The sequence below is a fragment of the Chiloscyllium punctatum genome, chromosome 49 (assembly GCF_047496795.1).
Source record: "Chiloscyllium punctatum isolate Juve2018m chromosome 49, sChiPun1.3, whole genome shotgun sequence".
Lineage (NCBI taxonomy): Eukaryota > Metazoa > Chordata > Chondrichthyes > Orectolobiformes > Hemiscylliidae > Chiloscyllium > Chiloscyllium punctatum.
Window position 1 is genome coordinate 16,134,351 of NC_092787.1, and position 13,485 is coordinate 16,147,835.

At 39.9% G+C, this 13,485-nt stretch overlaps 1 protein-coding gene across 3 annotated transcripts in view; it reads left to right on the plus strand.

Moving 5' to 3' along the window:
- ak8 (adenylate kinase 8) overlaps positions 1–13,485 on the plus strand; it is a 184,619-nt gene that overhangs the window by 57,743 nt on the left and 113,391 nt on the right. For all 3 annotated transcript variants that reach the window (XM_072566204.1, XM_072566206.1, XM_072566205.1), the window contains one exon: positions 8,233–8,314. In XM_072566204.1, the coding sequence (XP_072422305.1) occupies positions 8,233–8,314 (82 nt within the window). The remainder of the gene's footprint in view (positions 1–8,232; positions 8,315–13,485) is intronic.

A 13,485-nucleotide genomic window follows, 5' to 3' on the forward strand; every position in this document is an offset into this window, starting at 1 on the left:
CTATCCAGGCAGCCATCATATTGTTTTTATTTTGCAACATTGAACCATAACCTCAGTGTTTGATCATTCACTATCATGCACACTTGGCTTATGATATTCTCCAAAACACCATTATTTCTGAACAATCTTGACATAATCAATATCATAAGACCACAAGGATAATCATTGAGTGGACCACAGGATTACTTGAAGAGAGGTTTAGATGTCTGGCCCATAAGTTTCCAATGACATTTCTTCGCAAAGATTCTCCCGCATCATTATTGATTGCTGCATTCTGCACACCCTTTCCACCAAGGTTGCTTGCACTTAGACAAGACATTTGGCAAAGATGATCAAGTGAAAGTAAGCAACATTAAAGGAGGATTACCTCATAAAATTGCTGTAAAAGATGTGTGCTGGTGTGCTCCAAAATGCAGCACAGAAGTGTAGAACTGTCTTGCAAGTAGATCGAAGATTGTGCTGCAAGAGTGCAGTGAGGCTAATATATGTCAGATGCCAATATTCAGGAATGGTAGGTGCCTGCTGTCACTACCCATGTAACATGCTCTGATGGTCACTGATGTCCAAGGTGGAGGGTCAAAGGAGCAAGCAGCAAGCTGGAGACACCAGGTAACCACTGACTTTCATGTTGAGAATTATAAGCATCTGATTTTTACCTGGTTGATGTGAGATTGGGAAACTGCATATAAATGTATTAATCTTGTTTAATTTGTAAACTGGTAAATCAGTACAGAAGTGAATTTATACTCCTAGGTAGGAACCTAATTTTTCTGTTTGGCAAACATGCACAGAATCTCAGGGGACACCTAGCCTGGTTATCTAAGCATTGTCAGTTATCCAAAGGAAAATGTAATGCAGGGCAGGATTTTTTGGATGATTTGGCTTTTTTTCACCCATCAACCCAAGTGTCAGCAGATAACACACTCCTGCCATTACCAGCTGTCCCACAGCCATTAAATATACTGCAGGATGTTAATTGGCTAAGGCTGAGGCTTCCTCCCCCATCTGGGATGAAGGCCCTCCTTATGGAGGGAAGTTTTGTAGTCCCAAGTTTGAACAGTAGCCAAGGCTGGGATTGCAGGAAAACTAAAGAAGAGGACATTCTGGAGATCAGACTGAAGGTAAGACTGGGCTATTAATGGGACTAGGCTGGCTAGCTGGAGCAAGATTTGAGAAGCTGGGGTCAGCATTAGCATAAGAATGACCCGGGGAGAGGGGGTGCCCCTACTGGGTGCAGGGGCCCCCAAAAGAATTATCTCAACCCCCACCTGCCTGCCACCAGTCCATGCATCGACAGCTGCATGGCATACATGCCACAACAAAAGAGCAACTGATGTGAGGGTAGCCATTAATTGGCCTAGTGCTTTCATTGAGCCCCATGGTATGGCATACAGGTTGGGGACAAGCATAGAGGTGAAGGGCAGGCAATTTGCTAGATTTTATAAACGTCACCACTTATAAATCTACTAACTGGAACTGTGAAATTCTACCCATAACTACAATTTAAAAAGCATCATTTATCTCCAGCAACAAGAACATTGTAAATACAGGAAATCAATCTATCAAAAAATCTCAAGATCCCAGGAGGTCATAGGAATCTGATTTGAAAGCTAATCCTGCAATTTGGTTATTATCTCTTTAACACTTTGTTTTTAGCCAGGTTGTGCTATCTGAACACAAAAACAGTAGTTGCTGGAAATGCTCAACATGTCTGGCAGCATCTATGAAGAGAAATCAGAGTAAACGTTTCAGGTTTGGTAACCTTGCCTCAGAAGTCAGAAGTGGGTTCTGAGGAAGGGTCACCAGCCCCGAAACGTTAACTCTGATTTCTCTTCACAGATGCCGCCAGATGTACTGATCTTTTCCAGCAACTTCTGGTTTTGTTTCTGATTTACAGCAGTTGTAATTCTTTTGGATTTTATGTGCTATTTAAGAGGCTTTCAAATTCTTCTATTTTATAGTGACAGAAAATTTTCCAAAGCAATTTTAAAACCCTTTCTAGAAAGTTTAAGTTGGAGTGAATCCTGAGGGACAGGATATACATGTATTTGGAAAGGCAAGGACTGATTAGAGATAGTCAACATGGCTTTGTGCGTGGGAAATCATGTCTCACAAACTTGATTGAGTTTTTTGAAGAAATAACAAGAAGATTGATGAGGGCAGAGCAGTAGATGTGATCTATATGGACTTTAGTAAGGCGTTCGACAAGGTTCCCCATGGGAGACTGATTAGCAAGGTTAGATCTCATGGAATACAGGGAGAACTAGCCATTTGGATACAGAACTGGCTCAAAGGTAGAAGACAGAGGGTGGTGGTGGAGGGTTGTTTTTCAGACTGGAGCCCTTTGACCAATGGAGTGCCACAAGGATCGGTGCTGGGTCCTCTACTTTTTGTCATTTGCATAAATGATTTGGATGCGAGCATAAGAGGTACAGTTAGTAGGTTTGCAGATGACACCAAAATTGGAGGTGTAGTGGACAGCAAAGAGGATTACCTCAGATTACAACAGGATCATGACCAGATGGGCCAATGGGCTGAGAAGTGGCAGATGGAGTTTAATTCAGATAAATGCGAGGTGCTGTATTTTGGGAAAGCAAATCTTAGCAGGACTTATACACTTAATGGTGAGGTCCTAGGGAGTGTTGCTGAACAAAGAGAGCTTGGAGTGTAGGTTCATAGCTCCTTGAAAATGGAGTCGCAGGTAGATAGGATAGTGAAGAAAGCGTTTGGTATGCTTTCCTTCATTTGGTCAGAGTATTGAGTACAGGAATTAGGAGGTCATGTTGTGGCTGTACAGGACATTGGTTAGGCCACTGTTGGAATGTTGCGTGCAATTCTGGTCTCCTTCCTATCGGAAAGATGTGAAACTTGAAAGGGTTCAGAAATGATATACAAGGATGTTGCCAGGGTTGGAGGATTTGAGCTACTGGGAAAGGCTGAACAGGCTGGGGCTGTTTTCCCTGGAGCGTCGAAGGCTGAGGGGTGACCTTCTAGAGGTTTACAAAATTATGCGGGGCATGAATAGGATAAATAGACAAAGTCATTTTCCTGGGGTCGGGGAATCCAGAACTAGAGGGCACAGGTTTATGGTGAGAGGGGAAAGATATAAAAGAGACCTAAGGGGCAACTTTTTCATGCAGAGGGTGGTATGTGTATGGAATGAGTTGCCAGAGGATGTGGTGGAGGCTGGTACAATTGCAACATTTAAGAGGCATTTGGATGGGTATATGAATAGGAAGGGTTTGGAGGAATATGGGCCAGGATATGGGTTAGGATATCTGGTTGGCTTGGACAGGTTGGACCGAAGGGTCTATTTCGATGCTGTACATCTCTATGGCTCTATGCCTCTAACTAGGTTCTAAAACACAAGACTAGTATGTGCATAATCATATTTGGAATGTAACTTTAGACACTCCATATTATTGCAATATTTCAAAATGTTTGGATGAAAAATTCTAATTCTGGCTCACCTACCCATTCATAAAATAATTTTTTTTATCCTTTTGGAGATATATGGCATTTGTTGAAGAATCTAGTTCTATATAGAAGACACTCAGGATAAATACAGAGCAACCTTTTATTGTTCATGAGTAAATACATTTGCTTCTTTAAATTTTTTGCCTTGGGAGTTTATTTACAGTATTCGAAGACAGGAGTGTTAAGTTTTACAAGATGAAGTATATCTTGAGTAAAAAGTTTATTTTGTATGAAATGCATTTGGAGCATTCACCATTTGTTTTCATAGAGAACTGTGTTGGTTAATTGGAATCTATAAGTTCCTTTAAATTCTTATTTCGTCAATACTTGTCTTCAATATTGTGAATTAGCCTGTCACTACTCTACAATTCAAAACACATTGCAATTTTAATAAAGAGTGCTCTTGAGATAATATTTATATCTATAAATGTGGATTTTCAAAGAGTGAAGTCTAGTAATACATTTACATTTACTTTAACAAGGGCATTTGGGAAATGACTATTTTCAGCTGTGCTATAGCATGCAGTCCTAAGAGTGAGTATTCTGTTAGCAAGATGCTCTCATTTGTAACTAACGAGCCTGTGCTTTCTGCTGATTTTTATTGTTGTGTTAATTCTTATTCCTTTGCTTTATTTTATTAACATTGTTGTTTTTTATCTTTTTGCATTATTAGACTGATTGATTCAGTTTAGTAAATTTCTTCTCATTCTGCCATCTTACACTATGTCTGCAAGCAAAAGACTAAAGCAAAAGTGATAGAGAACTCTAATTTATTTGCAAAATGGTATTTCTGGAGCTTGAAAAATATTTGCTGGATCCTATCTGAAAATTTATATATTTAATTTCAATGAATTGAAGTTGCTTTGCAGATATCATTGTTTCATTTTCCTAACATATTATCAATGCTTAATTGCAAATATAATTATTCTTTGAGTTTGAGTGTGGAAACACAAAAATACAGTCATTAAAGGTAAAGTCCTACTGGACCATTAGACTTCTTTCTCCTCGGAGAGAGTGAGAAAAAGAGATAGAGAGGGATAATTGATGGTAGTTTAACCTGAGGGTCACCTCGCCTCAGGTAAGGGTTTGGGAAGGAGGGTCCATCACTCTGCAACACAAACCAACCATCAAGTCAACTGAGCTGACTGACACCCAACACAATTATATTTGTAATGTAATTATAATATATCCTCACATAATATGAAAATAAAAATGTTTAAAAATGAGCAGTTAAATTTGAATATTGTGCAATGTAATTTAAAGAATTTCCAAATTCAGTCAGAAGTAAAGTTTTGTTTTCTAAAACTAGTGGGTTTATTGTGGAGGATCATTTTAAAATACACATTTGAAAGAAAGATGAACAGGAATATGTTCCAGTACGATCACAAAATCCTGTGCTGTCACTGGTAATTCTATTTTATTTCATCCACATAATGCAATAATTAATAGTTTAAGAATTAAGAATTTAAAGTGAAAAAGGCATTGAGAAAAAGGTCTAGAGACAGACATTGAAGTTTCAATGTCAAAGGTGTTGAGCTGTAGATGGAGGCAGTTATTTGTAGAGGTGGAGATAAAAACTCCTGCAAATGAACAAGCTTTAAAGCTTAGTTTGGGGTTGAATAGGGATGTCGACGTTTCGCAAATGTGGCTCTCCCTGTGAATGAGGGATAGTCTGTATTCTTGCTACATACAATGATGAGGATTGAAACCAGTAGCTTGGTACTCATTGAGCAAAGGCTGGATATTGGACATGGAGTCTAACACCATGGACCAATCAACGGAAGTGATCGAGATACCAATAGATGTCATTGACATACATTTCAGAGGTGACCCTGTGGAGATGAGGAAAAGGAAGAGGCCAAGAATTTTAGAGGTATCATGCAGTGTTGGGATGAAAAGCCACTCCTGTAGGTGTGTTATCTGCATTTACTCAGGTAGAAATAAATTCACACAAGAGAAAGGAGATAGTTAAAGATTGCGCAGTTTATATAATTACAGAGAGAGCAAGGTAGGTACAGTCCTCCAACACTGTTCATTACTTTAGCCAGTGCAATCTCAGTGCTTTGAGATGGGCAAAGGAGAAGGAAAAAAAATCAAAAAGGGAGTTATCCAACGAATTGGGAGGCAAGAGAGACTTGTTAAGCTGGAACCTTTCTCCCTGGAGTGTAGAGGTTGAGGGGTGATCTTACAGAGGTTTACAAAATCATGAAGGGCATAGATAAGGTTAATAGCAAAGATTTCTTTTCCCCAGGGTGGGGAGTTCAAAACCGGAGGCTTTAAGGTGAGAGACGGAAAGTTTTGAAAGGGACCTGAGAGGTAACCTTTTCACACAGAAGGTGGTGCGTATAGAGAATAAACTGCCAGGGGAAGTGGTATGGGCAAATGCAGTTACAACATTTAAAAGACGTTTGGACAGGTACTGCTCCTCGGATGCTGCCTGACCTGCTGTGCTTTTCCAGCACCACTCTAATCTAGACATGAATCGGAAAGGTTCAGAGAGATTATGGGCCAAATGCAGGCAAGTGGGACAGGATTGGGGAAACCAAAGGATCTCTTTCCGTGCTGTATGACTCTATGAAATATATATGACCTTTACAGAGATCAGAAATTAGAAGAGAGTACATACATGAGATATAGATTTAAACAGTGCTTCTAGATGAGATACCTACTGAACTGTTCTATGACTTTATAATGATGTGGGAAAATGGTGATAATCAAGTGAGGCTGAAGATTTAAAAACATTTTAATGAAGCGGTGAATACATGAAAAATAGTCTAACCAAAAATACTAATACTATTCTACTTTCTCCCTTTCAAAAAAACATTGAGTAAAGGTTCTTTGTAGCAAAACACAGGTGCTTGAAAAATTTCTGAAACATAACAGTTCATTCAATCTTGGAAAAGTCAACGAGGGCTTGTACATCAATACTGAATAGAAGTTAAATTTGGTTCATAGAAGTATAAATATTCTGGTTTGGAAGTGCCGGTGTTGGACTGGACTGGACAAAGTTAGAAATCACACCATACCAAGTTATAGTCTAACAGGTTTATTTGGAGGCACTAGCTTTTGGAGCGCTGCTTCTTCATCAGGTGGTTGTGGAGCAGAATCATATGACACAGAATTTATAGCAACAGGATTACAGTGTCATAGAATGTAATATTAAACAAATTTAGCTTGAGTCTTTCACCTTTTAGAATGATCATGTTAGTTTCAGTTCCTTCATATGTAAATCCCAGAACCTTTTTAAAATTACATTCTCAAGATAGCTTTTAACAATAGGTGCCATATCAGCTCAGATAATGCATTGAAGATGTGAGGTTTTTCCTAATATTAGGTCAGACTGATTCTGTTTCTGAACTGGGGTTTACAGACTTTTGCATGGATTTATGCAGTTTTTGAGTAAAATAAAATGTAATTCTGCAATTATAAATTCACCCCACAAACTTATATGTGTGTGAGTGCAGAGGAGACCGAGTGAGTGTGTACATGTGGATGTGTCTGTGGGGGTGTGAATGTCTGAGAGAGTGTGTGTACCATTCTGCAAGGCAGACCTCAGAACAGGCAACAACGCAAAGTGGCTGAGCAGAGGATGATAACCAAGTTCAGTACCTATGGGGATGGCCTCAACTGGGACCTTGGGTTCTTGGCGCACAACAGGTGACCCCATTGCACTATACACACAAAAACAAGCATGCGCATGCGCGCACACACACATGCGGACCCTCTCTCATACACAAACTCTCCTCAAACGCTCGCACATATACCCCCCACATTGAAACCCATACACGCACCCTCTCACAGACTTATACCCCATTACATTCACACACACATACACTCTCTCTCACAGACACGCAGACCCCCACATACACACCCACATGCATACTCACTCAGTCTCCCCTGCATATACACACACACATACAAGTTTGTGGGGTGAATTTGTAATTGCAGAATTACATTTTATTTTGCTCACAAACTGTATAAATCCATGTTAAAATTCTGTAAATCCCACTTTAGAAATAGAATCAGTCTGACCTAACATTAGGACACAGACAGACTTTAACTTCACACCTTCAATGCAATATCTAAGCTGAGATGGCACGTATTGTTAAAAGCTATCTCGAGAATGTAACTTTTAAAAAGTTCTGGGATTTACATATGAAGGAACCGAAACCAACATGATCATTCTAAAAGGTGAAAGACTCACACTAAATTTGTTTAATATTGTTTAATTTGTGTAATCCTGTTGCTATAAATTCTGTGTCATATGATTCTGCGCCACAATCACCTGATGAAGGAGCAGCGCTCCAAATGTTAGTGCTTTCAAATAAACCTGTTAGACTATAACCTGGTGTTGTGTGTTTTGAACTAAGTATTCTGGGGTTTGCTTGAATACCTGTGCGATTAGAGAAATTTCATAGAGTTTATTTTTATGGCTGTTTACTCCTTGATGATTGATGGGTAATGTAGAAGCAAAATATTTTTCTGAAGTTGAGGTTAAGATGTAATTTTGAGTGAAATTTAAACTTACTCAAAACCTGTTCATTCAGAGTTGAAAGTCAAGTCTTATGTATGGGAGAACTTGATGTGGATGCGATGTGTTGAGTCAGAAAGTTACCAATTTCTGAATTATGAAGCTAACTTTGTGCTCTTAACAAAGTTGTATGGTATGTTTAATATCATCCTATGTAGTAAGTTCTAAAACATACTTCCCTTTCATATCACTAATTGTAACAATTTGGTTGTTTGTTGTCTCAGGGTTGGATCCTAGTGGGTTTCCCAAAAACTAGAGAACAGGCACTTGCATTACAAGAAATGGGAATTGCGCCAGAACATGTTGGTAAGTTATCATGGATAAGAATATTAATTAAAAGCAAAGTCTTAAAAATTAATCTTAAAAATAGGATGAAGTCATCAGATTATTGCACCCCAGAAAAAGAAATTTAATTCCACATTTTTCCCTTAAATTGTTGTTATAATAAAACTATTCATAGCCATCATAAAAATAGAAGCAAATTACTGCTGATGCTGGAACTGTAAAACAAATGCAAAAAATGTTGGAGAAACTCCTCAGATCTGACAGCATCTATGGAGACGGAAACAAGCTAACATTTTGAGTCCAACATAACTCTTCTTCAGAATTGAATGGAGTGGGAAAATGACTCCTTCTATACTTTTGACAGAAGTGGTGGTAGGGTGAAATGGTATACAGGCCCAGCGCAAAAGACAAAGTAGTTGTTAATGGTGGTGAAAGAGAAAAAAAAAGATGCAAAATGAGTGTAAATTAAGTTGTGAAAGGGAGAGAATGGGGCCTTTCTACTGAGAGCAAAGTAAGCAGGGCACACACATGACAAAGTAGTGTATGGGGTGGTGGAAGGAATGTAACAAATGCAAGAATGTAAGAAAAGCGTAGAACAGATATGGTCAGGATCTAAATTTGTGGAATTTGGTATTGATCCCTGGAGACTGCAAAGTGCCTAAACTGAAAATGAGGTGTTGTCCCTCAAACTTGCTTTGTTCTTCATTGGAACATTGTAGCAGGCCCAGGACAGAAATGTTAGCGTCAGAGCAAGATGGTTTGTTGAAATTGGAAGCAACTGAAAGGTCGGGGTCCTTCTCACAGACAGAGCGGAGTTGTTCTGCAAAGTGGTCACCCAGTTTGCATTTGGTTTTGCCACTATAAAGGAAACCACAATCTGAATGGAGAATAAAGCAATCTAAATTGAAGAAAGTGCAAGTAAAACACTGCTGAATTGAATTAAAGTGATCTCTACACATTGGATATGTAGTGATTGTAAAGAGGTCAGTCAGGTGGACTTTATAGAATATGAGTTCAATAATTGGGTCCATCAGGGAGCCCTGTTTGACAGATATAAACAGGAGTGTCAGAGGTTCAGTTCACTTTGAGAGCTGTTTCTGTTCCAGCTGGGTCAGTGTTAAGTACTATGCACATGTAAATAAAGGGTGACTTGGTGACAGCATACTGGCCTCTTTGAGTGTGAGATTCTGTTTTATTTGAGATTAAGTGTGAAGGCAAGCCTAAAAACAGAAGGTATTTCTATTTGGGTTTTCTTGCGCAATTACATTCTTCTCAGCTCATTACATGAGCATGCATGGGTCAAGCACTAAATTTTATATGCAGGCAGGCATGACGTTCTGTGCCAGGGATCTTCTGGGCCCCACTTCCTAAGGCACCATATTTACAAAGCAATTCACTTCTTGCAACCTAGTAGCATCACTTAACCGCTCATCATCTTCCAACCCACCCTGGAGATGTCTGATACAAGGCGACATTTCAGAAATACCTCCCTCAAGGTCCTCCTGAAGCTCATTCAGGAGAGAGGAGAAATTCTTTTCCCTGGGGATAGCAGCAAGAGGCCTTTCTGACTGATGAATACAGACTGAACAGAGATGGCTGTGGAGGACAGGACCTGTGGATAGTAGATGAGAACCTAAGTTGAGTACCATAAGAGAACAAATCATCTGTTATGCTCAGCTAGCGATGCACTATCTATTCAATATTTCTTTCCCCTATGAGTGAGCATTAGTACTGTAAACTTGCCACAGAAATGGACTGTCCCACACAGATTGGCTGCTATGTATATCCATTAGATGTCTAATACACAGACAACATCTGTCACTTATTGCAACTACCAGGGTAGTACTACTTTCACCACAGACATATTGCCTGTCACGCTACAATATTCAGCAGCTGACATACTGTCACACCATCAGATCCCTCCGCTTTGTTCACAACTAGGAAAATGCACACATCTAATGGCTTTTCACCAGAAGTTTTCATGGGATAAGGATACAGTAACAAAATATGATCTGAGATTTTTTATTTTGAAAGTATACTTTATTCTTAAAAAAAAAATCTGTGAAGTTCTAAATCAGTTCTGTACAGTCTTTGCGAAGACAAGAGACAAACAGCACATTGGAATTTTTGACATTTTTTCAGCTTCTCTACAGTTGCAAAATCAAGATATTTTCTACATAACAGTAAACTATTTATGTTCATTTTGGGAGAGGGTCTGATGACTGAATGGACCCCTGTTATACTTTGGCAGAAAGACCTTAGACAGTGGTCTTTCCCTATTGAGCCTTGGTGGTAGCTGTCTCAACTTCAGTGCCTTCAGCATGTAGTCCTCGACATGAAGATTTGTTGATGTTATGTACTGCCACACATACTAAAGTTTTATTAACGTATTGTGTGCTTGATTTGCATTGATTGAGGCTTTATCACTAGGTAGCTGTAAATATTCAACCTCTTCTCCAGCACACCCTCGTTCCCATTGCTCTCCTGCCAGCTCAACACCTCACTCCTCCAAAGGAGGTCAGGGTCCTTATGTCAGATTAATCCCCGTCCAGGTCTGAGAATGATTGTGCTTACTATGCACATCTATGCATGCTTATGGTCCTAGTTCAAGATTCTCTTTAGGTTAACATGCAGGTTCAGTTGGCAGTTAGGAAGGCAAATTCATTGTTAACATTCATTTTGAGAGCGCTAGAATACAAGAGCAGAAATGTACCGCTGAAGCTGTATAAAACCCAGACCATATTTGAAATATTGTGAGCAGTTTTGGGCTTCGTGTCTAAGGAAGGATGCGCTGGCCTTGGAGAGAGTCCAGAGGAGATTTCCATGAAGGATTCAGGAACAAAGGGCTTGTCATATGAAGAGCAGTTGAGGTCTCTTGGATCTGTACTCAGTGGAGTTAAGAAGGATGAGGTGAGATCTCATTGAAACTTATAGAATACAGAGAGGCCTGGACACTGTGGACATGGAAAAGATATTTCCACTAGGTGGAGAGACTGGGACCTGATGCACAGCCTCAGAGTGAAGGGAACTAAAATGAGGATTTTCCTTCACCCAGAGAATAGTTAATCTGTAGAATGCATTGTCTTGGAAGGCTATGGAGGCCAAGTCATTGAGTACAGGAAGAAGGCAGGAGAATGGGGTTGAGAAACATATAAGCAGTGATCAAATGGCGGAATAGCCTACTTCTGCTCCTACATTTTATGGTCTGTCTGCCATGACTCACTATTGCCCTGTCTTCTTCAGCATCCTTATCATTAGCATTGGCTCCTTCATCACCATCATTTGAAGAAACAGGTGGCTGCCCATCTCTCCCCCTTCTCAGTTCTTACCTTGTCGTTAAGCTTTGCTGTGCAGGGCACAGTAACAGTCACAGTCCTTAAGACCCTGTCCATTAAGCACTAGAGTATCCCTCCTGAGTGGTCCAGGCTACAGAAGCGCAACTTCTGAAGGCTACTTTTCTACTCAGTGATGGCCCTCGTAAAGATATGAGCAGAATTGTAGCATTGTTCATCAGTCTGAAGTATGTGCACTGAGATCATTAGCTATGTCTGCTTCTCGCCCACAAGCCAACCCTGGAGCAAACATTTGAGCAACCTGGGAACTGTGCAAATTGTAACCAATATGACAGCTGTCTGGATAGTGGGCACACAGCTACAGAAATTGTTGCCTGTGATCACAAAGGAGCTGGATATTGAGAGAGTGAAATCTCATTCTGTTTAGGAATCTGGCTGGGTAATGTGATGAAGCTCTGATTGTCATGTGTGCAGTTGATGACCCCTTGTATCTATGAGAACCCAGCAATGGTTGCAAACCCGACATCTCAGGCATCTTGGGTCCTTTGGTCTATGGTGAACTGGACAAACTGTGCTGATTTCTCATAAATGTAATCAGTGAATTCACAAATGTGCTTATGGGCTGCTGATTGTGAGATGCAATATGTGTCCTCATTTGAAGTTTGAAAGGAGTCACTGGCTGGAAGGTTAAGTGCCACTGATCTTGAGAGCAGTAGTGCCTTACACTGCCTCTTATTCAATTTACCCACTCATATTCCCACTCGAGCATATCTCCCTCAATGGTCCCCTTTTCACATTTTCACCCATCCAGTGTGATTCTTCTCTCCTGCTTGTCTGACCTTTCCATCAAGATCTTCAAACCCCAATTAACCCCAAACCTCTGGTCTCACCTCCTGTCACTGGTGCTCTAGGGCCTAAAGATCTGTGGTTGGCAATCTGAGGAAGGACTTCCACCTTAGTGAAATGTGGAATCCCTGTCTCCAGCCAGTTAATACTCTTCAGAATGTTAAATAACTGCAGCTATTATAATTGGAAGGCATGCATTCTCTGCTATCTCTTGGATGGTATAGTGGAAAACCAAGTCCCATGTTGCCATTCCCTCATCATCACTGAGTCATAATCCTGAAATTCCCTCTTTTACAGGACTGTGGGAGTACTTATACTTCATGGACTGCAGCAGTTCAAGAAGGCTCACCGCCATCTTTTGAAGGGCAATTAATGATAGTCAGTAAATGCTGGCCTACCCATCATGCCCACAACCTTTTAATGAATATGTGACAAAAACTTGTCAGTGGTAGAAATTAAGGGCACTGAATTCAATCACTCTCTTTCTTTACGATTATAGAAAAAAACCCTTTTCATTTTTTTGGAGAGTTTTATATTCCTTAAGTTGCTGGAGTATGAAATGTTTGTTTTCTTTGTAATCAGCAAGAGTATTGTGCACAGGTGTATTGTAAATAACAGTTATTAATACACCACATTGGAGCTTCAAAGAATTCCTTATTAAATCAGTGCAACATTGCCATCTCCCACTTTAACTACCCTTATGGCTTGTCTGATTATGATCGACCATTTACTGCCAGTTGCACTGAATTTGAAGCCAATTTTGTAGAACTTGTGACTGTCGGGAATTGGCTTGACACTACCCAAACTGATTTCATTTAGGACCCTTGACAGCTGTCAGAGACTTTCATCCCATCTGTCTGGGGCTGGATTTAAAACCAGGCCAGCATTAATACTCAACATAAGTCAGTCTGCTGGACAATTAGTTTATTTGGAGCCTTTCAAACTCTTTAAAAAAAAAGTCTTTGTTTTAGTTATATGTTAGCATTGTGCTGACTTAATCATTTGGTGAATGTATTTGACACTGTTGCTTCATGTGCCAAAATCTAATATAAA